We start from the raw sequence: 25,569 nt of genomic DNA on the forward strand, positions 1-25,569 counted from the left end.
ACTCCAACCTTGCTACGCCCCTGCTCCAAGAAAAGAGAATAACAGCGGTGTTGTTAATCGAGGTAAATAAACTGGCTAGGACATGAGCCCACCAATCAAGGCAGAACCCTAAGAGAACCCAACTAGAATACTGAGAGCAGATCTTACATGCCAGGCAAGTCAGGGTGCTTGGCCACGACACTGGTACTTGCCTATCATCCAGCATTAGTCATGATAACTAAAGAAAAGCTCCACGTTTTGCGGCAGATGTTTTTGAGTACCAGAGTCATGGATTCTGAAGACCAAGTACCTAAGGGGATCCTGCTTGTGGACTTCTCAGAAGCATCGGGGGATCTGGCTGCCCCCTGTTGCAAAGTGGATATTGGATTAGTTGGACCCCAGTCCCCAGGTCTGACCCAACTGTGCTCTCCTTATGTTTTCATGCAATGCGGGTGGGGGGGGGGGAGCCTTGGAAGCAGCTAGGAGTGGAAAGCTGCCATCTGTAGACGACCCTTCCATCCTGAAAAGGGGGCTTCGGGTTAGGTAAGCTCTCTGCTCAACGGTCCTCCTGCACACACGAACGTACATTCACCTCACTCAAGTTAGTTCATGCTGTAATCGTCCTTCACAGCGAAAATACTAGCACGTGAGAGTCGAAGGGGCCGTCACTCACTCTGGAGCAGCAGCAGCACGTGTCTGGGAGAATGCCGGGAGAAGGGTGTGCGGAGAGGGCAGGCTGCTGGAGCGTCTCGCCAGCCAGGAGTGGTTCCTCAGCAGCAGAGACAGAGAGCCTGCAGGGCGGGGTATCCCTGGGAGAGGAGAGGGGACGGGTTGTCGACCCCCTCCCAGCCCGCGGCAATGTTTCAGAGGCCGCAGCGAGGGAGGCTCTCTTGTTCTGTTGCAGCGTCCCCTGCATCGCACCCTCTAGCCGCTAACGAGGTGCAGCCAAGGAGGCGAGTCCTTTCATTCCTGCGCGCCGCCCCCCCCCAGCTGGGGCGCAGGACCCTGCAGGAGGGAGGAAGCGGGAGGTGGGGGCAAATGGATGCAGCCCTCCTTAGAGTTCAGAAGAGCCTGGACTGCAGGCCCTTGGAGCGGCGGCGCCGCCGTGCAGTTCTAGGCGGGATGTAAGGAAGATGCTTTTGGCCCCCGCTCGTGCGTCTCTTCAGACGGACGGGGAGGGGAGGAGGGATGGGGAGAAAGAAAGAAAGACAGACGGCAGGCAGAGCGACGTCTCTCGGCTGGGAAATGAAAGTCAAGCCTCCCCCCTCCTCCTCATGTGTGGTGGGGGAAGAGGGCAGGGCGGGGGCTGGCCGGCTGCTGCCGCCCCACGCGGCGCCCGGGCTGGCGGCGCCCCCGGCGGGCTCCCCGTGCACTCCGTGCACTCCTTGTCATGTTTGTGGTTTGGGACGAGAAGGCGAGTCCGTGCGCCAAGAAAAGCCGAGCGCCCTCGCGCCCCGTCGCAGAGCTCGGACAGCGCGGGCACCAGGCACCGGCTCCCGCTAACTACGCCCAGGCGCTGCATTGCTCGCAGCTCATTGGAGCGAGCGAGACGGGGCCAGAGCTGCCCGACCAGACCCAAGCCGAGGCACGGACGGAGCAGACACAGGCCAGAGCCCCCCAGCAGCCTCCAGCCCGCGAAGCGCCGCTCGCCACCAGGGGCAGAGTGCACAGCCTGCACACCTCGTCGCAGCCCAAGGCAAGGCGACCAAGCCCCTGCTGCCCGCCCGCCCGCCCGTCCTCTGGCCAGCGAGCCAGCCGCGCTCACAGGCTCCCTCTCCTCCTTCCCAGCCGGTGGCTCCACAGCGCGATGGGCAAAAGGACCGTGCAGATGCTGCTGCTGCTGCTCTTGGGGCTGCTGCACTGGGGCCCCGGCGGGGAGGGCAGGAAGAGCTGGAGGCGGCGTGGACAGCAGCAGCAGCAGCAGCAACCCGCGGCAGCTCGAGAGCGGAGCGAGGCGGCTGGGCAGCCGGTGGAGAGCTTCCCATTGGACTTTACCGCTGTGGAGGGCAACATGGACAGTTTTATGGCTCAGATCAAGAGCCTGGCGCAGTCGCTCTACCCTTGCTCGGCTCAGAATCTGCACCAGGAGCTGAGGCTCCATATGCTGCTCAACAGTTCGGCCACCTGCAACGACGGCAGCCCTGCCGGGTGAGTGTGGAGTCCCAGCCTGCCCCGCTCTCCTCCTCCGAGATCCCTTCGCCCTCACCTGCTCCATCCCTGGTTAGGTCTAGCAGCTCAGGCAGACCACCTTCCTGTGCCTCTTAGGAAGAGAGGAACCCTTAAGAGCACCTACCCCTTCCTCATCCTCCTGGCCTCTTCACTTCTTTGCTTCCCCCCTCCTTGCCACCTCTAGCAGTGTGAAAGGTTGTGCCGCTCCAGCTTTCGGCAGTTTGGCTTTCCCCAAGTCCAAAGTATTAAAAATAATTGGAAACAGATGGAAGTGAACTGATTCATCAGGTGATGGATAGAGTCAAAAGGGCTCTTGAAGATTGGTGTTCAGAGAGAAAATGAGTCTGACAGCAATGGATGTAACTTTTCTGCTTCATCTTAATGTGCCTTATCCATTTATATTAGAATTCTTTATATTCACTATATTTCTTACAGGCTCATGTTGAGCGCTGTCCTTTATTGAGAGGAATGCCCCCCTAGTCCTGCTAATCAGAACTTTGCAGAACATGGTGGACACCTTTTAAAACTTCAGAACAGTGGGACTCCTTGAAACTCTATAGAATAATAAATAAAGCTCTGCAGTGCCCCTATTTATTTTATTTTTATTTATTTATTGCAATTTTAGTGGAGCTACCCACCACCTCATTAATATGAGCTTCTTTCAGGAATCCAAACTCTCTGGATTCTCTTAACCAGTTCTACATAGACTCTTTGTATATGTGTGGATAATAGCTTCCTTTCTTTGTTAATCATCATTTTTTGTTTTGTAAAGAAAGATATTTGAGAGAGTGTGCATTGTCTTACTATTAATACAATTCGCTGGTCCCTGCTCTGCTTTTGTTGTAAGCATACTTACCATAGTACTTAAAAAGTTCTGAAACAATTCTTCTGAGTGTTCAAACTCTGCTTCCACCATGTGGCTGTTACTAAGAAGGCAGCCAGTAACAGGTGGAATAACTCTTTCCTGCCTGGAATACTTAGGAATGCTAGGAATTTATTTAATGCATTTATTTTGGAGCAAGATGAAAGCCAGTTCAGCCTGGCTCAGGGTCCCTGAGAAGGCCCTTTGATCAGACTCTGTTTGGAGCTCTTCTGACGGCCTTCCTGTTTCTTTCTCTTGTTCTTTAACCAAGTATTTTATGTAACCCTCTTGATATTATAATGAGTTGGTGTATCAAAGAGCTTGTGGTTGAGTGAGCCAGTCTCCCTCATTAAGTTCACGCTGCCTTTTATTTGTTTTTATTTTAGCTACTACCTCAAAGAATCAAAAGGCAGTAGAAGGTGGCTGCTATTCCTGGAAGGTGAGCTTGAGTTTTCTTTAATTTTATTTTCATTTATTTAAGCACAGTTCTATCATTTTAGGCTCTTTTTGTAAAAGTCTAGGGATGGAGGAAGAGCTTCCCAACTGCTTTCTTCAAAGGTTTGCTGTGTGTGTGCTGGCTGCCTTCTCTGTAACCAATGTCTCCATCTTTTTTTCCCCTTTGACTGTTTCTTATGCCCCAGCAGATTTACTGGCAGCCTAGCTATTCACCTAACTTTTGTCAAAGCTATTTAGTCTAGTCTGTATCTTTCTGTTTACTTGTAATGTTAGTCTTAGCCCTGTATTTCCTAGGTTTTATTATACATGTTCAGTAAGGCTCAGAATGAACGTTGGTCTTGTTATATGTGCTGCTTTGTCTCTTTGCTGCTGAATAACATGATAGCAATTGATTGGCTCTTATATTCCAATTCTAAGCTCATCCATAGAATAACATAAGAAGAGCCTTGCTGGATCAGGTCCAAGGCCTTTCTAGTCCAGCACCCTGTTTCCCACAGTGGCTCACCAGATGCCTTAGGAAGCCACACAACCAGGAGATGAAGGCATGCCCCCTCTTCTGCTGTTGCTCCCCTGCATCTGATATTTGGAGGCATCCTGTCTCTGCACATGGTGGTGACATGTAGCGATTTCTGTTTGAAAAGCTCACTGATTTCCATGGAACTTGTTTCCAACTAAGAGTACTTAGAACTGCAGTCTCAACATGATTTAGGAGGTGACCATAGTGAGTCTGTAACTAACATTTATTAGTATTGTGTAATTATTTTTCAGCACATCATTAAAATGTGCTTATTATTACTAAAACAAAACTCCTCTACTTTCTTTCCCCTTCCCTGTCCCTTTTTCCTTTTGTATCATGTCTGTTACATGATCCTGGCACTTCACACGTGCAGCCTGGTCCAGGCTGGGCTGCCCTTGCCCGGGTTAGGCTCTGCGTATGAAAACCCTTGTCGTTTTCTTCAGGTGATTGGATCTTTCATGCTGATCCTAAACACATGAGTTACAGTCCAGCAAGAGACATCTGCAGGCATAAGTAGGTGGCCTGCCATGCATGCTCATTGCATTGCTCATCCAGACCCCACTGTAATGACTGTATGCACCTTTGAGAATGCACATCTCCCTCCAGGACAACTAGATGTTGCATACAGCAAGATCTGAATCAGGATCACAACTTGGAAATATGTTCCACTGATGCCAGTGAGACTTACTTTTGTGTAATGGGCACAGTCCAGATGAATATACATGTTATACCAACATGTGGAAAACAGGTCCTTTTCTTCTTCGCTGGCACAATGGTGGTATGCAGTGAGGCATGACTGCTGTGCTGAGAAAAAAGAAAGCAGCCTCACTTGATCTGGATCATTTCCAGTGGGATAGGATCAGGGTATAGGTTTTGACTAGATATAAAACTTGAAGGCATCAGATTAATTCTCTGGAAAATTAGACATTGGTGAAAGGCTCACTTTAGTAAATGAGATTCTCCAGGGAGCAGCTAAAGGTCTTGGAAATGATGGCAACTTATCTTTGAGACAATAATTCTCCACTATGGTATTAGTTATTTTTATCTGAGTCGATTTTTCCCCCCATGTATTACATTCAGAAAAAGTACCATGCAATCCTAGGCATGTTTTTCTCAGGAGTAAGTCTCACTGTGTTTTAATGGGGCTTGCTTCTACATAAGTGTGCAGAGGATTGCAGCTGGGAGAGCGTTCCCGTAGTCCACACAGTCCTGTTTCCAGCTGCACCAATGACTGATTATACTGGTGTGACTTCTTTGGGGTACTGTGCCCACTCAGCAGCAAAACTGAGAAGAAAACAACAGTGGTATAGACCATATAGCAACTTTGACAGCCACTCTCCCAAGCCACTCTGTGGCAACAACATCTGTGCGCGCGCGCACACACACACACACACACACACACACCCAGAGAAGTGACTGGCCCAGAGTCACCCAGCTAGTATCATGGCTGAATGGGGATTTGAACTCAGGTCTCCCCAGTCCTAGTCCAGCACTCTAGCTGGCACTGGATGGACATGGATGGATGGAGCCAATGCACACATGATGACAGGGAGATGCCTCTGTGGCCTCACCCCGCCACACATATAACACACAACCCATCAAACACAGGGACATCTCTGTGCCCTCCACGGCATGAGCCACCATGGCACAGGCAGCAAACATCCAATAACAGAAAGTCTCCATGAATCCCTTTATACTACACACATAAACAGACTGATAATAACCACTCTCTTGACTGCACAACACAAAGTGAAGGAAGGATGAATAGTACTGCAGAATATCCAGATAGCTCACTTAGGAGGAGGCCTGCATAATAAACAAATAGGCCTCCCTGGAACAGGGGTTTAAGGCCTACCAGGGAGCAGGAGCCATCAGAGGGGAAGACGTTTCCTTGCCAGGTAAGGAAAGAGAGGGATGAGGACACACAACAAGGGAAGCCACTGCTGAATTCTTACAGGAGCCACCCCCATTTGTTCATGACATAGGCAAGGCAAGTTCAAGCCCCACTAGAGAACAGTAGAAGGGAGGTCAAAGCCATCTTTGCCACCCTGGCTAACAGTGTTGGCTGACTTTCCATGCAGTGGAATGTCAGCTTTAGGGACTCACCGGAACTGTTGTTCAACATGAAAGGCAGCTGTTTTAAGTCATTCTGCAGCTTCCCTGTCACACAACACCATAGAGGCTGTTTTTCACATTGCGCAGCAGCCCCAGTGAGTTCCTAATGCTGAAGTTCCACTGGACAGAATATCAGCCAGTGATGTCAAAGGCAAAAAAGGGGGAATAGGCAGGATTAGAACTCATACTCCACAGAGCAGCTTTTTCACCACCCAAGAGGCATCATGTGGCATTTGTCTTTTCCCATCCATATATGCCAGGATGAAGGGGTTGCATAAGGGGCCTTAACCCTATGCAAAAGCACAGGTTTCACATGCAAGAGGTCCCATATTCAAATCCTGTATGTGGTTGCCTACTAGATGAAGTCCTTACACGTAGACACACCTGATAGAGGGAGCACCTCCTGGGCGAATTGCCTAGCTCCTACATGCATCCCCTGCTGGGACAGAAGATCCTTTTACATGTTTTCTGTATATCCTGAGGCAGGATATCTATGAAGGTTCTGAGAAGACAAGTGTCGGCAATCTGCTCTTCCTGTATGTGTTCCAAGGCCAGGCTATTTGCTCAAAGTGCCCCTTCTCCACAGTTGCCATCACCAGAGTTACCCTTTGTGTGCTCCTAAGTGTGCATGACACAAAACTGTAATCCCATGCTGCACACCCTATGTGTTACTCCAAGTCAGAGATTCCTAACCTTGGGTCTCCAGATATTACTGGACTACAACCCCCATCATCCCCAGCTACAGAAGCCTTTGTGGTTGCAGTTATGGGAGTTGTAGTCCAGTAACATATGGGGACCCAGGATTGGGAACTCCTGAACTAAGTTATGGGCTCCCCATCAGGGGAACTGCTTTATATATTGTTTTAATGTGCCGGTGTGCTGTGATTGGGTGCAGAGTTTGTCTGAATTCTATGCACTGTTGTGGTGTTGTGGGCAGAGGTCCCCCAGATGGATTTGGACTATAAACCTCATCATCCAGTATCAGCCACTGTAAACGGTGAGGGGGCAGTGTGCTTTGAATTTCTATTGAGTTCAATGGGTTTGTTTTGGTTCACACCATTTATTTTGTCAGTATAATTTTATATTGGCATAGGAACCAAGAGCTAGGTCTGAGGGAGTTAATCTGAGTCTTAGTCTGAAACTTAGCTAAGCATTCTCCTTCTCTGACATGCCTCAGTAATATACCCGTGTAATATTATATCAGCATATCTTTGGCATTACACCAGTTTGACTCCAATGTTGGCGTGACATCACGGGTGCTGGAGACGTACGACGTACTGTACACCAAATCCTAAATGATAAAGGGTTCTACCTGGAATACATTGAGAATAGGATAGGTTTATCATATTATACTATATAAGTGTTAGGGGCTTATTTACTTCAATATACAGTAATCCCTCGACCTACGAACTACTCGACTTACGTTGTTTTCGAGTTACGAGCGACAAAAAAGACCGGAAGTAGTTGCCAGTTTAGATTCAGCTTACTCGACCTACGAATTTTTAGATGCGGCTTCCTCGAATTACGAATGTTTTCAGACTTCCGTGGTGTGCTCCTCGACTTACAAAAATTTCAACCTCCGAACGTGCGTTTGGAATGGATTATTTACGTAAGTCGAGGGACCACTGTATAATGTAACCTTATTGTAGACTCAGGGTGAGTAACCACATTTAGAAATATTGTAAAATAGGATTTATGACTAAATTGAGTCAGCTGATTATTTCTTTCTCAAATTACAGTCTAAAAAGCAAGATGCAATAGGTAAAATGGGGAAATGGGCATTATCTGGTCTTTGTTTTTTCTGAGACAGGAGGATGGTACTGCTTCAGTAGAGAGAACTGCAACACTCGCTATGAAACAATGAGGAGACTTATGAGCTCCAAAGAGTGGCCTGTTACTAGAACAGGTAAGTTATATATTCCCTTCAGTCTGGTTCTCGTGCTTCTACTTCCTATATAGAATATAAAATTGAGAGAGAGATATATATATATATGATTTTGTGTGCGTGCTTAATATCGATATCAGAAAAACTCAAGATAGTTAATTCCAAATTAAATTCATACTAGCTGGTATCTGTGCCTCTAGTTCTTCCTCATTCTCGCCCCCCCCCGCTCTCATTCTCAGCCCTCCCCCCTCCAATGTTTTTTCTCCCTGACCAGCCAGCCACTTTTCCCAGCCAGCCACTGCTTTCTCCTACCCCCCGCCGCTGCTTTCTCCCCCCACTGCTGCTTTCACTTCCTCTCCCTCCAGCCACTGCCGCTTCCTCTCCCCCACCCTGCCACCACTTTCTCTGCCTGCTTGCCTGCCTGTTCGCTGGCCTGTCCTTTGGCCTTATGTTACCTGCCGCCATCACTTTCCTCTCCCCCTCCCCTCACTTGTGAACTCTTGCGAGAGCTGCCACACATGGCATCAGTGATGGGTTCGTCTAAGATAATTATATATAGAGAGGATAGATATGTGTGTGTACACATTTTTAAACTATATATATTATAGTTATATACATTCAAATATATATATTTGAAATGCATGCTTGTATGTATACGATTATAATTCACACAATCTTTAATAGTGTAGGACAAGTGTCCTATCCAAGTTCAGGAGCTATGCACGCTCACGTTTTGTGATTGGTGCAAGGGAAACAGCAAGGTAGAAGGGAAAGAAAGTAATCATCTAAAAGAGAAGAGTTGGGTCGGACAATGATTCTTCCTTCCTCAGTAAAAGTGCTGGATACGAGTGCTGGGTAGGACAGCACCATCCATCCCAGCTCCTCTTTCCTAGATGATCATTTCCTGCCCACACACCTTTAAAAAAAACACACCCGCACACAATCATAAAACAAGAGCATGCACGGCTCCTGAACTTCAGTTGGACGCTTGTCCTGTCCTATTGAGGATTGTGTGAGCCAGCCTATTCTCTGCTGCTGTTCATATGGTGCCCGAAGAAAGCTACAAAACAAGAATAAAAACATAAAATTCTTAATACTACTTGAAGGATGTTGTTTTCTCTCCCTTAATATTTTTTGTAATTCTTGATCTATAGGAACTGGCATTCTGTCATCACAACCAGAGGAAAACCCACACTGGTGGAATGCAAATATGATGTAAGCAGGGAACCAGCTCTGGGAGTTGGGAGGAACACAGCTGTGGGCAAGTAAACAAGATTTCAGGGATAAGAACCAGAACGGAGATGAGAATTTAACTAAAACATGGAATAAACAGGAGTGGGTCTTGCAAGCTGCAACAAGCAATTGTAGTAAAAATATGAACTGAAGTTGCAGAAAAAAAATAGCTTAACAGTAAGAACAGTTCCCTTATATGACTGTCATGTGCCCCACTAGGTTTTCTCAGGACTGTGTCTGAGAAGAATAATGAAATTGATTTGCAGTAGGTTTGGGAAAGACTAAAATTAAGTATTTCTAAGAACAATGCATAAGACATTGTTACCTTAAGCTAGTAATTTATGGCTGCTAGCTTATATAGCATTTTAAAAAGGGTTAGATAAATTTATGAAAATTAGAGAGCCAGGATAATTAAATAAGCATACAAAATTTATATACCGAGTCAGATAATTGGTCCATCTAGGCTGATATTGTCTACAGGGGCAGATTACACTTTTTGCTGCCCATAGGCAGCCAAGATTTGCTACTGGGTGGTGGTAGCGTGGGGAGAGAGTTAAATCTTCTTTTAAAAAAAAGTTTAAAACTTCCACTGCACAGTGGTGGCACAGCAGGGACAGTGGCGAGAGCTCCTAGTGGCCACCCAGCTTCCACATCCTGTCAGGCACAGCAGGGCGCTACCTGCCTAGATGGTGGCAGAGACGGTGGCAACAGACTTCCTCACACAGGCCCACCTTCCTCCCAAATGACAGAGGTAATTTTAGCCAACATGCGCAGAGGGCCGAAATTGGCCCGACCCCTGTCATTTGGGAGGAAGGCGGGCCTGTGTGAGGAGGTCTCTTGCTGCCATCTCTGCTGCTGTCCAGGCAGGCAGAACCCTGAGCCCAACAGGATTTGGGAGGCGGGCAGGCCCACCAGGAGCTCTCTCTGCTGCCACCGCACATCAGCAGTTTTAAAAGTTAAAAAAGATACATTTAACTTTCCCCCGCCCCAAGATTTGCCGTTCCTTCAAGATTTGCTGCTGTAGGCAATTGCCTCTATTGTTTGTGCGGTAATCCGCCTTTGATTATCTCCACTGACTGGCAGGAGCAATCCAGGGTTTCAGGCAAAGGTCTTTTCCAGCCCTACCTGTTGATTCCAGAGATTGAAATACTAGGGAGATAACCTGGAGATACCTGGGATAGAACCTGGGCCTTCCTACATATATAAACCAAGTGCTCTACCATTGGTTTGCAGCCCCTTCCCAAAATGGAACTTCCTTTTTGTTAGCAGTATGATTGTCAGATGAGAAGGGATTGATGGTGATCCCCCATTGTTTGTCCAAGTCCTGCTTCTAACAATCTGGTTGGGTGAGCTTAGTCTGATCCAACATCGCAGCTCTTCTGTTTTTAGCATTCCCAGTAAAACTTACACATAAACATGAGCAAAAGGATTGCTCTTTTCAAGGGTACACAATTATTGCTTGAAAATCACTGGCTGTGGCCCAGTAATGCAGCTGGGCTCAAAAGGGACTAGACAAAGATGGGAATATCTTATATTGTAATGCCACATCATGATATTGTAATACATTAGCTATTAAACAAGATTGTCAAGTTATAACTTTTTGCTAAATGTACAGTAGCTAGAAGTGACCAACCAGTAGCATAATGGCCATCACATTTTAGATGTGTGTGGCAGATACACATGTGTCAGGGCGTAGCTAGAATTGAACAAGGCGGAGGAACTAATGTCCCTGGAGCCCTGGGGAAGAGGGGGGCCTGGCAGCTAAACAACAGCTTGTTCTTCACTCTTCCCCTCCTCCTTCTCCCAAGAAAGCTGGTGGGGGAAGGGCCCATCTTTACTTTTTGTCCTAGGGCTCACTCGAACATTGCTATGCCCCTGACATACATCTAAAAACCCTTTGTACTTGAGGGGCTGTTCAGAATGGAAGGTGCAACAGAGAACTTGATCTTCTCCACATTTGTTTTGCATAAGGTTATATCAGAGGATCATCATATTACTCTCTGGTCATAACATCATACTGCCTTCTGGTCTGCAGGGCAGATGATTGCTTCAGTTGCACTGTTTACAGGGGCAGAAACTAGAGGAAAGAAACTACAAAGACTAGCAAAAGCTGCTTTTTCAGTATGGAAACATATTGAGGTTGCTCTCCCGACCAGCCCTACCCAGGCAGGGCAGTGCTAGCCCCAGTAGGGCTGGTCGTAAGAACTGTTGGGATCGCTCCTGATCCCAGCACTCCTCCACTGGGTAGCCCGGGTTTTGTACCCTGGTTAAAAGTGTGTGTGCGTGCGTGCCCTCCTACCTCACTGCCGAGTTGTGTGGGCAACCGGCAGTGAAATCATAAGAGGTGAAGGGAAGGAGTGGCCGGGCAGGCATCAGGAATTTCCACAAAGCAGTGTGCTGCTCATGCGATGCATTGTGGGATTCCTGGCAGCCGGGCTTTGCTTCTGCCGCCTCCAGATTGCTATGCCGCTTGCCGCAACAGCAATCATGTGAGTGCACATGTGGTGCAGTGCAGCAGCAATGAGCAGTCGTGTGGGAGAAGGTCTTCCCCACACTCTCTGCCTTCCCCCCAGCTCCAGCAAATTGGTCATGTGAACGACCTTAATATTTGCATTGGCAGAAATGTAGGGTTAGAACTGCTTCAAGCGTTGCATAGCAGCCCAGGTCCGCTGGTGTTCACTGTGGTCAATACCCGTAGGGTATAAAGTACAACCAGTTTAGCATATAAAGGGGTCATGTGTGTCTCCCAAATGTGGATTGAAGATGCATCAAGGTAGCGATGGTCAATCTCAGCTCCTTGGTATATGCCCTTGAGTGTTTGGGAATGTACATCTCCCTCCCACACTTCATGTAGGACAAGCACCAGTGGTACATCACTGGTATGCAGGCTGCTGTGTAAAGTAGCTCTTAGAGAGGAGAAGTTACTTGATAAATATACAAACAAACTGCATGCTGTGTGAGTGGGTTATTTTGGGGAGTATCCAGCTGGTACCATCAGATCTGAGTAGTCATGAAATTAGTTTCTCTTCCCATATCGCTTAGGATTCAATTTGTTTGACCCTGTCTCACCACTCCCAGCATGTCAAGGGAACATTGGTGCTCACATGCTTCTCATTTCTTGCAGTTTCATCCCATATTGCTCAAGTGATGTCTGGAGCGGAGCCTCTGCCAAGACTGAGAAAAGTGAGTGCTTCTGCCAGGCGCTTGCTGCCAGACAGACATTATGCATTAAAAGGATATGGCCTGAGTTCTCTACAGTTATGCAAATAAAGCAATGGTTCTTGCCAGTGGGCAGGAAGGAATAATAAATATCCTCTAGATAAAAACATCCGCTTGCAGGCTGTGCTTTGTCATGGTTCAGAGCCCCATCAAGCAAGGATGTCACAGCAATAGCCCAAGGGAAGTAGCTGCATCCTCAGTGTCTGAGGCAGCCATTCCATTTAACTAAACTTCCCTTATTCCCTGCAGCTACCACCATGGACAGAGTTTGAGTTTTGCATTTGGCAAGGGAGGGAGGGCTGAACAGTGCCAGGATTCACAAACTGAAACAAGCTGATGTCTCTGTATGTGTTTGAGGGACATAGGAAGCTATTGGTCCATCAGCTCAGTATTGTCTACATAGACCGCAGTGGCTTTCTCCAAGGTTGCAGGCAAAAGTCCTTCACAGCCCTATCTTGGAGATACAAGGGAGGGAAACTATGTGCATCACCCAGTGGTGCACATCAATAGACTTAAGGGGCAAGCAAATTCACCCCCCCCATCTGACAGGCAGTGTTCTTTGCAGTTTTGAATTCTACCAGTATAGCTTACAGACCTTATTGTACTCCTTAGCCCAGTTTATTATTATCCTCTTCAGACTGCCCCTCTTACATTTGGTGGTAGCTGCTGATACTTTGGATTGTTGGATAATATGTATCACAGTGTAATTATTCTTTGCAATCCCATTTCTTAACAGAACAACATTATGACATCTGCTGTGTACATGCAGATGGGATAACACCCTTGTTAAATTATTTCTAACCCCAAAATAACAGTTGTATAGGAAAAGCAGTATTCTTTATTCTTACAGAACTATTTCAGCCATTCAGTATTTTTGAAGGGAGCAGATCTATTGCTTTGACTTTCAGCCACTGATATAGGAAATCTTTTGGATATCAGTATTAAAAGGATGAGCAGGTACAACTGCTTCCCTGGGAAATGAGTTTATCTTGAAATATGTAAGAAATAAATTATATGTGTATATTTTTTACCTACACAGGTGTTCTTGCTCCCCCTGTAGCACCATAGTAGCTATTACCCTCATGTGACCACCTCAGTAACCAAGTACCTGGAGTACAAGAGCAGCTGGCAAAGTACTGCTGCTGCTCTCATGCATAGTTTAATAGAGTCAGGATTGGGCACCACCATTTTAGGTTGCACACTTAAGTTTTAGGGAGGCAGCCTTTCCTGACTGGCCTTGTTTTCTGAGACCAGCTTGTAAAAGATGCATAGGGGTTGGGAAGCCAGGTGAGTGAAATGGGATAAGGGGGCATTCTAGAAACTTTACTTGCAGTACTACAATAGAATGGTCAACATTCTTTACATGTATTATCTCCATAATCCTTACAACAGCCATTTAAGGTAGATCAATATTATCATCTCCATTTTGCGGATGGGCGCAGGAGCTGAGCAACTAGAGCTTGCCTGTGCCACATACTAGGACTTTTCTCATGATTCTAATTAAGGTAGCAGAGCCTTACCCCCAAGTTCAGGAACTGTGTGTGCTCCCGTTCTCTGATCATCTGTAAGTGAAAAGCAAGGTAGGAGGGGGAGGATGTGATCAGCTGCTAAGCAGCAGCTGGGTCGAAGGGCTTTTTGTCTACCTCGTTAAAGAGCTGGGTACAAATGCTGGGTAAGACAGAGCCCTCTGAACCAGCTGCTTCCTAATAGACTATCACTTCTTCACCCACCGACCTTGCTTTTTACGCACAGATTATCAGAAAAGAGGAGAGCACATCTCCCAAACTTGGGTAAGATGGGTCTTTTACTCTGGTTGGACTCATGTGAACAAGCCTACTGAGTTCATGACAGAGGTAAGATTTTAACTGGTTTGTCCTGGTTCATCACTCAGTTTCTTAGATACTTTGCAACAATATTAATTATGCACAATTAGGATGTGATAAGTATTGTAGTCAGAGTGTAGATAGCTCTGTTTCAACTGGAATAATTTAGTAAACCACAGGATAATTAAAAGTTAACCAGTAACTCAAAGAAGACTGTCAGGTCATTATATTTTCATTTGTTCCATATTTTCCATTTGCTACTTTGTCATTGTATGGCATGCAATATGAGTTTCCTGCCATTTGTTATTCTGCTTTTGCATCCTGGGCATACAATGGTGCATTTTTAATTAAAGACCTTCACTTGATGAATAACATCTAGACCAGTGGTGTCCAGTGCCTTAAATTACTCACAGAAGGCACTGTTTCACTTGCCTAGTGACTTTTATTTTTTGCTCCCAGTAGCTACTTTACTCTGATCTATTTTGTGTAAGTGTGAGATGACATGACTGTAAGGTTATACAAACCTCGGATACAAATTCTTTGTATTTGCATTACTAAAGAAAGATCCACCAGGTGTAGCAGCTGTTTCCAAGTCAGCCATGAAGCCAATGGCCTAGAGCAAAACACATGTGTGATGTAACACTGAAAATGTGACTGTTTGCTAGGATGCTGGCTCTTTATCTAGAGACAATGGCTGGTGTTTTGATAGCTTCAGGGCAGCAATACATTTTCCAGGAAGAAGGACTTTCATGCTAGCCCTATATTGGTCCATTCTCCCACCCTTATTCACTTTCAGTAAAAAGGAATGTTGCTGGTGAAGAAATATTATTCTTCTATAAGTCTCCCTGGTGCAATTGATAAATGAAACCAATATTTACTTATATTGTTGAGCTGCTATTCCATCTTCTTCTAGAGGTGGTAGCATTCCAGATAGGAAATGTAAAACATTTTCTTCAGTAAAATGTGCAAAATCCTCCAAAATTAAGCTTTCCAGTGTGGTGATCTTGAGACTGGGACATCAGGGAATGAAAAATATTAAATCTGGGGTGCACTGCCAGACCTGCAGTATCTGTTCAGTTCATTACCTTCTTTCCTCCGAGATGTGTCCATTTGTAACTTTCAGTATATGAGTGGTACGTTCTTCCAATACACCCCCACCCCACCCAAGCCTTCTGTAGAAGGGTAAAAAAAACAAACCAACAACTTCAGCTTAAGCAATTCTGCTGACTATAACCCTTTTTCTTTGCCTCTCAGATGAATTTGTCTTCATGGGAGCCCTCATCATACAAGAAGTTGTAAAAGAGTTGGTGGGAAAAGGCCTTGGGAATGCGAAGGTGCTGCTACTGGCAGGAACCAGGTACCTGGCTGTAGATGAAGACTGTCTTAAAGTGGGGGCAGGGAGAGCAGGCATGCACACACCTCACAAATTACTATCCAAAAGAGAAACTCAACATTTTGTCATTCCTTGAGTCTGTTAATAAGTGCTACTGCTAGAAGTCCTAGAAGAGCACTTCTGAGACATAGCTTACATATCAGTCCCTGCAGTCCCAAAAGTAGGATGGGTTGGCACTTTCTGTAGAGATGGTTTAGGCAGGAGCAATCCTTGCTTGCATGGTTTGCATCTATACTGTTACTGAGCAAAAGGCAGGGGAGGGTGAGGCTGGTCATGTGTTATAGTGAAATGACATAGGCACACCTTTGGAAAGGTTACCGATTGAGTGGTAGGAGGTGCGGATGATTCCCCATTCACCCTTGCCCTCTTGATGAAAAAAGTGCTGAAAATAACATTAAGCCCAGTTTTCACTGCTGCATCCAAATGCATGGGCGTTAAGTCTGCTGAACGTTTGCCACATGCTCATCTTTTCATACTACAGTGACTGAGCATGGTGAAGGTAAACTAGGCAGGGTAGTTATCCTCATTTATGCCAAGGCCACAGTTAGCAACTCATAGCCCATTCCTTTCATTGTTTCTACTTGTTTGGATAGTGTATTTGTACTTGTTAAAATTTGGATTTCAGGACATTGAGCTTGTCCTGAAAGTTGAAGGTGGCATACTTTCTAACTACTGATTTATATTCATGGCTGTCCTGCTGTTAAAGTTATAATAAGATGATCCCTTTCTCACGACCAGTGAAAAAGGACAAGAGAGTTAGCAGGGAGAAAGCCTTAAAAAGTTTACCTCCCCACAGATGATTGAGAGTGGCTGCTTTGGCAGGTGAATTGCCTGCCCAAACAATTATCATTGCTGCCAGTAGGAGGGTCGGGATGTGTCACCTCCCCCCCCCCCCGAGCTCCCATAATGCACCGTGTGAGTGTGTGGTGTATTATGGGGATCCCCCCTCCCCTCCAAGCAGCCAGGGCTGGCAGACAATCAGAAAAATGAAGTTAGAAGAGCGCTTGCTTGTTTAGGAGAGTGGCTCCAGAGGCAGGTTTGCTGCTGTAGTGCTGCTGGGATCAGGCCCAATCTTAGCGATACACACACGCAGGCAAAACCGGGCTGGGCTTCCTTAGCCTGGTTTTGCCTGTGCGTGTGAATGGCTTTGATGAGTTTTAATCTGGGTCAGGAAGAAGGGAGTGGGTTTCCCTGTGAGGTTTCAGACCTGTCCACAATGAATGAGGTGATATGGACAGGATTTAACTGGTAATTGTATTTGGGCTGAGGGATATTTGGTTTTTGTTTTGTGTCCTGCAGCAGATGGTACAGTTCACTAGCTTAAACCATCTAGACTGGTATTTTGATGGTTCTTTTTTATTCGTTTTAAACCCACTAGTTTGGTCTTTTGATCTTCTGGGCAGACACTGAGGCAGTTCCCATGATCAGTGGGAGCCGCCTGGAGAGGGTTAGTGGGGAGAGCTGGCTTAGCCCGCTCTCCCCGCAGACAACCCAGCAGTCTGCTCTGGGTGGCCAAACCGGCCACCCACATGACTGCTGGCTCCGTTACAGAGCCAGCGGGGGCTGGGGGGATCGGGGGCCGCATGTCCCCCGGAAGCTCCAGCATGCCCTGCACAAGTACGCAGGGCATGCTGGGGAGACCCCCGAGCTGGGAGGCTGCTTTTAAGCCTCCCGGTCGTGGGTCTACTCGTGAGCTGCCACGTTGCGGAGTCACGCTGTGGCAACTCACGATCGTAGAGCCTGGGTTAGCGGAGCGCTTACTCCGCTAACCTGGGCTTAGGGGAGGGTTATTTAAGCAGGTGACCCACTTAAGAGCCCCTGGTGGCACAGTGGTAAAACTGCCGCCCTGTAACCAGAAGGTTACAAGTTCGATCCTGACCAAGGGGCTCAAGGTTGACTCAGCCTTCCATCCTTCCGAGGTCGGTAAAATGAGTACCCAGAATGTTGGGGGGCAATATGCTAAATCATTGTAAACCGCTTAGAGAGCTCCGGCTATAGAGCGGTATATAAATGTAAGTGCTATTGCTATTGCTATTAAGAACCACTGGGCTTGCAGCCGAGCCCAGTGGTTCTCACAATGGTAGGAAATCAGGCTAGCCTCCGCTAGCCTGATTTTCTCCCATCGTGTGAATAGCCTCACTGTCTCTCTAGTGGTTAGAATCCTACAGCTGGAAGAGACATTAAGGATCCTATTGCCCAACCTGGACAGTGGTAGAATTTATTAAATCATCCCAATTATTTTATTCAATTGCTCCTTCTTGTCAGTTACTTACCAAATAAGAATGTTGAAAGCCTTTGTATAACCTCATTTATATAAACTACTTTTGGGTCAGCCAATGTAGACAGTGAGAAATCGGGATCAAAATGACTTCTTTGAATTGACTGATACCTACATAGGGCACTACCCGTGGATTTAGATTGTTGAATTTGCTTGACTGAGATTCAGATAATTGTGACCATACTGTAAATGATACTGAATCATTGTGTAGTTGTGCTACCTATCTCACTGAAAGGCTGCTGATGTTGTTGTTGTAGTGCTGGTGGAACAGGGGTTCTCCTGAACGTGGATCGAGTAGCAGAGCAGCTGGAAGAGATGGGTTATCCTGGGATTCAGGTCCGTGGCCTGGCAGACTCTGGCTGGTTCTTGGATAATAAACAATATCGCAGAACAGACTGCATTGATACCATAACCTGTGCCCCCACAGAAGCCATCAGAAGAGGAATTAGGTACTGAAAGTATTCTGAGGTCTCTTTTCCAAGGAAGTGTGAGACTTGACTGAGACACCCAGTCTCTCTTTTTCAGTTATGAGGTATCCAGTGCCTTTAGCTGATTAAGTTTTACTTGGAAGCATGTTCATGAATTGTTGTGGCTCTGCAGAGAGCATGTACTATGTACCATAAAACCTGTTCTGGCCTAAGAGATATGTAGTGAGAACTTCCTTCTTGCCAAAATATATCATTGTTCATATTTGCAGCTCCATACTTTTTGGAATTTACACATTCACAGATTTCAAATGTAGTATCCCATGCATTGCAGTCAAATATTTCCTGCAGAACAAGTTTACATAATTAACTCTTGTTGTTTTATCTGTTAGGTATTGGAATGGACTTGTTCCTGAACGCTGCAAAATGCAATTTAAAGAGGGAGATGAATGGAATTGTTTCTTTGGCTATAAAATTTATCCTACTCTTCAGTGTAAGTCTGCAAGGAAAGTTTTTCTGTGTGATGATCTGAAATATACCTCAGAAGATTCTACCGTATCAGTATTAATTATGTCTAACAATGCCAACAATTGTTGGCATAAAGACTTTGATTAATCACAAACTTTTTAACCAATTTGTTGGCTGAATTTGAATAAATGTGCATATTACCAAAACCTCAGTATAGTGTTTTTTAAAAGACAATTTAAAAAACAAAAGCTATCATATTGTTGGAAGGAAAATATATCTTTAATATTAATATGAATATTTAAGAGCCAGCGTGGTGAAGTGGTTAGAGTGCTGGACTAGGACCGGGGAGACCTGAGTTCAAATCCCCATTCAGCCATGATACTTGCTGGGTGACTCTGGGCCAGTCACTTCTCTCTCAGCCTAACCTACTTCACAGGGTTGTTGTGAAAGAGAAACTCAAGTATATAGTACACTGCTCTGGGCTCCTTGGAGAAAGAGCGGGATATAAAATGTAATAAATAAGTAAATAAATAAAATATTTTAAAGACACTCCTGCTATCTGGGCAAAGAGGCAACTTTTAAAGTGGGAACTGTCTTCAATTGAGTAGGGGGAAAGCAATGTTCCCTTTTCATCCCAGCATAGCATTCTTCCTGTGACTGCTGCTGGTGTCCCCCTTCTGTGTTTCTGGATTGTGTGTTTAGATTTTAGAATCTTGTATTTTTCAATTGTGAGACCATTTGGGACAAGGAACTATTTTCTTGTTCCTTTTGCTATGTGAACGTTGTGAACCTTTTTGTTAAGTTGTATATACATATTCTTAATAACAATAATTAATAATTGCTTTTTTATTCCCTATTATAGTAGCATACCACATATTTTAAAAACCACTTAAGCTGTGTTAATTAAGGCTGAAATTTAACTAAATCAATTAAAGCTTTAGTTGACTAATCTACCAGTTCAACCAATTAACTTGCAGCTCTAATAACAATGAAATCTGCCTCTGCTTTTTCTCCCTGTAGGTCCTGTTTTTGTGGTGCAATGGCTCTTTGATGAAGCCCAGCTCACTGTGGACAATGTACATTTGACTGGCCAGCCAGTACAGGAAGGACAGTGGCTTTACATCCAGAATCTGGGTCGTGAGCTGAGAACCACCCTTAAGGATGTGACGTTAGTCTTGCCTCTTATTGCTTCTGTACACTTTAAAGCTTTTCCTTGTCACAATCTGGGCTAGAAACTTACTCTTTTAAAAATCTGGGATCTTCTAGACTCTTAATAAGCCACATTGTCAAAGGAATTCTAAACTTCCCTGTGCATCTAATCTGCATTAGGAATCTTAACTGTATCCCGAGGTGAGGAAAAGGATTGGTGGGAATTCAGCAGCAAATCTCAAACTAGTGCTTTTATCTGCTACAGTTAAGGCCTGACTTAATGCTCCTGTCTACCACTCAGCTCCTTCCACCCTTCTCCATGACTGATCACTGAGATAGCTACATAGCAGAATGAAATTAAAATTATAGCAATGTAGGTGCTTCATGTCCTCATCAGGTGCAGAGAGTGCATCAGTGCAGCTCAGATGTGAACCCAAAGCCTTTTGCAGCAGCCACTGTGCTCAGTCAGGCTGATCCATAAATTCCGAGATGCCCAAGCCTTGCTTTGAGGAACAGCCAAATCTTTGGTGTTAGGAAGGAAATGTAGAAATCTTTTGCTTTCCTACCACATCTACTCTGTGTCTTCTTCTTTCCCCTCCATCTTTAGTGCCAGCTTTGCTCCAGCTTGTTTGTCTCATGAGATCATCACACGCAAGTAAGTATCCAGAACAGAGATGTATTCCCACTCTTGCTTTGCACTACCTTCTTTTAATGTGGTTTTGTGTCTAGCAGAGCACTTGGTAAGACCATCACACAGTCATCTACTTAGGAACGCTTCTTAAGACATCACTGGAGGTCCAACTAAGCCCTAGTGCCGTAGTTCTTCACCAGACTTGTGGAACAGCTTAGCTTCATAGTAGCCAGTATAAACTGGCTTCTCTATTGCTAGGTTTAATTCTGGGAAGAATAGTGCAGAATCTGCAGCAGCTCTGTAAAGCACCCAGGTCCTTAACACATACTCCTCTTTGGTGCTTTCCCACTCTTTGCATGTGGCTCAGGTCCACAGCCAAAGTGGGCTCTGCGTTGAGCAGCTGCTCAATCAGTGTTGCTGTTTTGGCTCACATGACAAGTCATGTGCTAATTCATGTGGAAATTGTGGTGAAACTCCATACACTGATATAATTTGTATATAATATTATATAATATATTATAATATTATATAATATTATATAATGTATATATTATATAATAAAATATATACTGATATAAGTTGTATGGTTTGTGTTTGCAGTCATTGGACAGACATCCAAGTGAAAGGGACTTCTTTACCCCGTGCTCTGCACTGCTGGGATCGCAGCCTTCACGACAGCAACAAGAATGGGAAAGCCCCCTTGAAGGGCTGCCCTATCCACCTGATTGATAGCTGTCCCTGGCCACACTGCAACCCTTCATGCCCTACCATCCGGGACCAGTACACAGGGCAAGAGATGAATGTGATCCAGTTTCTTATGCATATGGGCTTTGATGTCCAGAAGATGGCCCAGCAGCAGGGCCTGGAGCCCAGTAAACTTCTGGGGATGCTGAGCAGTGGTAGCTAGGGGAGTTTTCCATAAAGGAGGACTGAGTGACTGTGGCAAGAGGGAGCCTTTCAGCTCTGCTCTCAAACTTCCTGTCCTCCTTGCCAATTTTCTTCACATAAGCATCTACACAAACACGCAAGTAAACTCATGCACGCACACTCTTGCACAGTGAATGTGCCAAGATGAAACGAACAGATCCTTGCTTACACCATTTGATTGAAACATTACCTCTGCTTCAGGGGACAGTCTCAGCCAAGCAGAATCTCTGTCCACATTGATTCATTAACGGTCTGCAGGGAGCAGCAAGTGCATCAAAGTGCCAGCATCAAGAATCCTCTCTAGAGCTAAAAGGACTTCATACAAACTTTTCACACCACAGACCAACAACTCATGATGGAAAAAAGCACTGGATTATTTGTCCAATTGGAAATGAAGGCATGATTACATGATTTCCTGGAGGTCAGCATCTCATGATGTAACATAACGTACAAACCAAGCACACCGGCTAGAAATGGACTTATCTTGTACTCAATTTATTTTGTATTATTTTATAAAATGATTTTTATTACTTAATTTTTAAAGAAATAAGCAAGAAATATATGATTAATGATATTGTTTTGTAACATATTTTTTTAAGTAATGAAAAAAAACCCACCTTGTGCTACTATGGCAATGTGAAAATATTTATTTTAATATGTAAATGCTATTTATAAGGGCTGACCCAAGATTTGCTCACATGTTGTAAATACTTCTCCTTTGGAAAGGTTTTTCCTTCTGGTCACATATGTGTGGGAGAGGGCAAGGGTCAGCCTTGGCATTATTATAATTGTTATTAGATCCTCATGACTTGCAGTCTGCTTCTTGTTTCTTTTTATTTGTGGAATGGGAAAAATACCAAGCACAATCACAGTAAAGAGCTTTTATTCTTCCTGCCCAACTGTATTCTCATCTCTTGTTCAGAGTGGTTTTTGCTTATCCAAATAAGTTGCTATCATGGTTGGAAGAGCAAATTTCAAGGTTAGCCTAAAGGGCGTGTATGCGTGTGCATGAATGTAAAATTAGCTGACTGTAGAGTGGGTTTCTTGATCCGTCAGTGGACTTACCCGTTGTTAAATATGAAACAGTGATAGGAGCTCAAACAATCACTCTCGAAAAAATGTGGTCTGATTTTGATACAGAGTGTACCTGTAGTTTCAGATGTATCCCAATATGATTCTCCTCTTTGGTGACATTTAAGTTGTAGTGTTTGGGCCTCAGAAATTGTTATAATTGCAAATCAACTGCGCTGAGAACTAATCTCTATCACAAACCTTAACACAATGCAGGTGCTTTCCTTCTGCCTTTGTCTGTTTGGTTCAGCTTCCCAAACCAGAAAGTGTCAAGAACCATCTCATGGCTGGTTCAGTCTGAACCTTTTTTTACTTTGAGGACAATTTTGTACACCGCCTAGCGATGTATAGAAATATGATAAGTAAATAAATAAATATGATGGAAACTAAAGGAACACAAAGAGCCCCTATGCACCTTTTTAACAGGCATTAGTAACTACAGATAAGCAATCCTGGCTGTGAGTCCTTATGTGAGTCTCCCACAAAACACTAATCTCAAGTAAACTAAAATTAGATAGTGAGCCCTGGTCGGTTACAGCCCATGAGGTGATAAAACTTTGCAACACACACTAGATTAGGTTTACCATAAGGGTTGTTTATTTGGGGATAGAAAGGTCATTATTTATTTAATATATTTTAATACCATTCACTACCAAAGTCTCTAGGTGGTTTACAATAACAAAAACAAACAAAAAATTACATGTTTAAAACATATATAAACAGTTAAATAAAATTCAACTAAAACATCAACTAAAAAGCTTGGCTGAAGACATGTCTTCAGTTGTTTCTGAAAAGCCATCGGGGATTGATTGATTAAGTGCCTTCAGATCGGTGTCAACTCTTAGTGACCAAATAGATAGATAATTTCCAGGATGATCTGTCTTCAACTTGGCCTTTAAGGTCTCTCAGTGGTTTATACATTGCTGTCGTAATCGAGTCCATCCACCTTGCTGCTGGTCGTCCTCTTCTCTTTTCTTCAACTTTTCACAGCATTCTGGACTTCTCGAGGGAGCTGGGTCTTTGCATAATGTGTCCAAAATATGATAGTTTGAGCCTGGTCATCTGTGCCTTGAGTGAAAATTCTGGATTGATTTGTTGATTGAGCATCTCTAATTTCAGTAGGAAGTGTGTTCCATAGCCCTGGGGCAACTACAGAGAAGGCTTGCCTCTTAGTTGCCACCAGATGACCTGGTGGCACCTTCAGACTAATCTTCCCTGATCATCATAATAGGTGGCAGGGTTCATAATGAAGAAGGCATTCTCTTAAATACCCTGGACCCAAGCTGTTCAGGGCTTTATAGGTGTTAATCAGCATTTTGTATTTTGCCTGGAAACCGATTGGCAGCCAGTGTAGTTCTTTCAAAACAAAAGTGATATGGTTTCTTCAGGACAACCCAGGGACCAACTTGGTAGCAGTATTCTACACCAATGGCAGTTTTCTGGACTACATACAAAGGCAGCCTCATAGAGTTCATTGCAGTAGTCAAACCTTGAAGTGAGCAGCATGTGCACCATTGTTATTGTTACAATATGCATAAGATCACATATCTATCAATATAGATAAGGATTTTTGTTGTTGTTATAAAGCTTAGATAACTAAAATTAGCTGTTTAGATAGAACACGTGTAGGAGCAAGCAGCTAGTGCCAGGCTGCAGCTGGGGGTCTAATGCCAGAACAGGCAGGTAATACTTTGCATTTGTAGAGTGCTCTTGAGTGTTCAGGGCATTTCACATATATTATCTTCTTGTTATCCCTATAACAAGAAGTTCTCAAACTGTGGTCCGTGGACCATCAGTGGTCTGCAAGTTCCATCCAGGTGATCCATGAAAAGTCTGCAGAGCAACTGAAAACATCTGTAATGCACCCTGCACTTTTAAAAACTTTATACAAAGTAGGTGCTTTGATTTGCAGAACAAAAAGGGTTTATCAGGACCCTAGTAATTTTCAAATGCTCTGTGGTGGTGGTGGGGGTGGGGGTGAGAATCTCTGCCTTACAACAACCCATATTACAGTTGGGGAGCTGATGTTGAGAAGGAGTAGCTTTTCTAGGGCCACCTAGTTCGTTAATGGCAGAGGTGGGTTTTGGACTAGGGAAGTCCTGACTCATAGCTCAGTCTCTTAGCCACTACAGATGAGGATGAAAGAGGCCAGACAGAGATTAGGTGATTGAGGACAGGCTGAAGGTCAGGTACAAGGATGGACAGACTGTGCTGCCGCTACTTATAAGGGAGCCTGGAGCAACTTGTTGAATTGGGCCAATCAGGCCAGAATTAGGTCACTTAAGCTGATAAGCAGCAGTAACACCACTGACCATTATGTGTGTGGGGGGGGGGCACCACAGTGCAGCAGAGGTCAAGCTGACAACTACTGCCTGGCAGCTACTGTGATGGTGCAAGGGCAATGAGCCTGAGATTTGTAGCCAGTTGTTGGTTCAAGACAATCCCTACTCAGTGCCTTATGGCTCTTCCACGCTCAGACGAAGGGTGGGTGGGCGGGCCTGAGGAGATCTAGCAGAACGGTGGTCTAAGGAAAGCACTGAAACAACCCTCCCTGTGTGTTCAGCAGAAAAGATAGCAAGCTTGAAGAAAAATACTGCTCAGTTAGGAATAGATTTATGTCACCCACATTTGCCACACATTTACACAAAATAATCTCAGTGCACTGCTGAAGGGGAGAATCACTGGGCTACTCAGGCTCCTATGAGTAACAGGAGTAGGTGGCATGAAACAACAAAGGAAGAGAAAGGATAATCTTGGAAGATGAAGTAGCCTCCATTGTGGGGGGTGGGGAATTCTAGAACCCCTACAGAGAGGAAATGTCATTCACACTCTTCTCTAGGAACTGAGGGAAATAATTGCCTCCTGGACCAAACACACATGGGCATTCCTAGCAGGATGCTCTTTTTCAGGAAGGAAGGTAGCCAGAAAAATTGGCTATCTATGAAGTTCAGGAGTCACTACTGGTGTAT

At 45.0% G+C, this 25,569-nt stretch overlaps 1 protein-coding gene across 1 annotated transcript; it reads left to right on the plus strand.

Moving 5' to 3' along the window:
* Window positions 1-1,179: 1,179 nt before the first annotated feature.
* NOTUM (notum, palmitoleoyl-protein carboxylesterase) lies at window positions 1,180-22,423 on the plus strand. Its single transcript, XM_053294473.1, has 11 exons — window positions 1,180-2,127; window positions 3,397-3,449; window positions 7,909-8,004; window positions 9,138-9,198; window positions 12,341-12,399; window positions 15,513-15,615; window positions 18,187-18,378; window positions 18,747-18,847; window positions 19,843-19,990; window positions 20,579-20,626; window positions 21,203-22,423. The coding sequence occupies exons 1-11, from the start codon at window positions 1,370-1,372 to the stop codon at window positions 21,507-21,509; spliced, it is 1,926 nt and encodes a 641-aa protein (XP_053150448.1). The 5' UTR covers window positions 1,180-1,369; the 3' UTR covers window positions 21,510-22,423.
* Window positions 22,424-25,569: the final 3,146 nt, after the last annotated feature.

This window comes from Hemicordylus capensis, chromosome 2 (assembly GCF_027244095.1).
Source record: "Hemicordylus capensis ecotype Gifberg chromosome 2, rHemCap1.1.pri, whole genome shotgun sequence".
In the NCBI taxonomy this organism is placed as follows: Eukaryota; Metazoa; Chordata; class Lepidosauria; order Squamata; family Cordylidae; genus Hemicordylus; species Hemicordylus capensis.

Bases quoted from the DNA above. Each gene is read 5' to 3' on its own strand.
- NOTUM (XM_053294473.1), top strand. From the start codon at position 1,370: ATGTTTGTGGTTTGGGACGAGAAGGCGAGTCCGTGCGCCAAGAAAAGC. The intron at 9,199-12,340 runs GTAAGCAGGGAA...CATTTCTTGCAG, and splicing joins TGGTGGAATGCAAATATGAT to TTTCATCCCATATTGCTCAA. The intron at 15,616-18,186 runs GTACCTGGCTGT...TTGTTGTTGTAG, and splicing joins CTGCTACTGGCAGGAACCAG to TGCTGGTGGAACAGGGGTTC.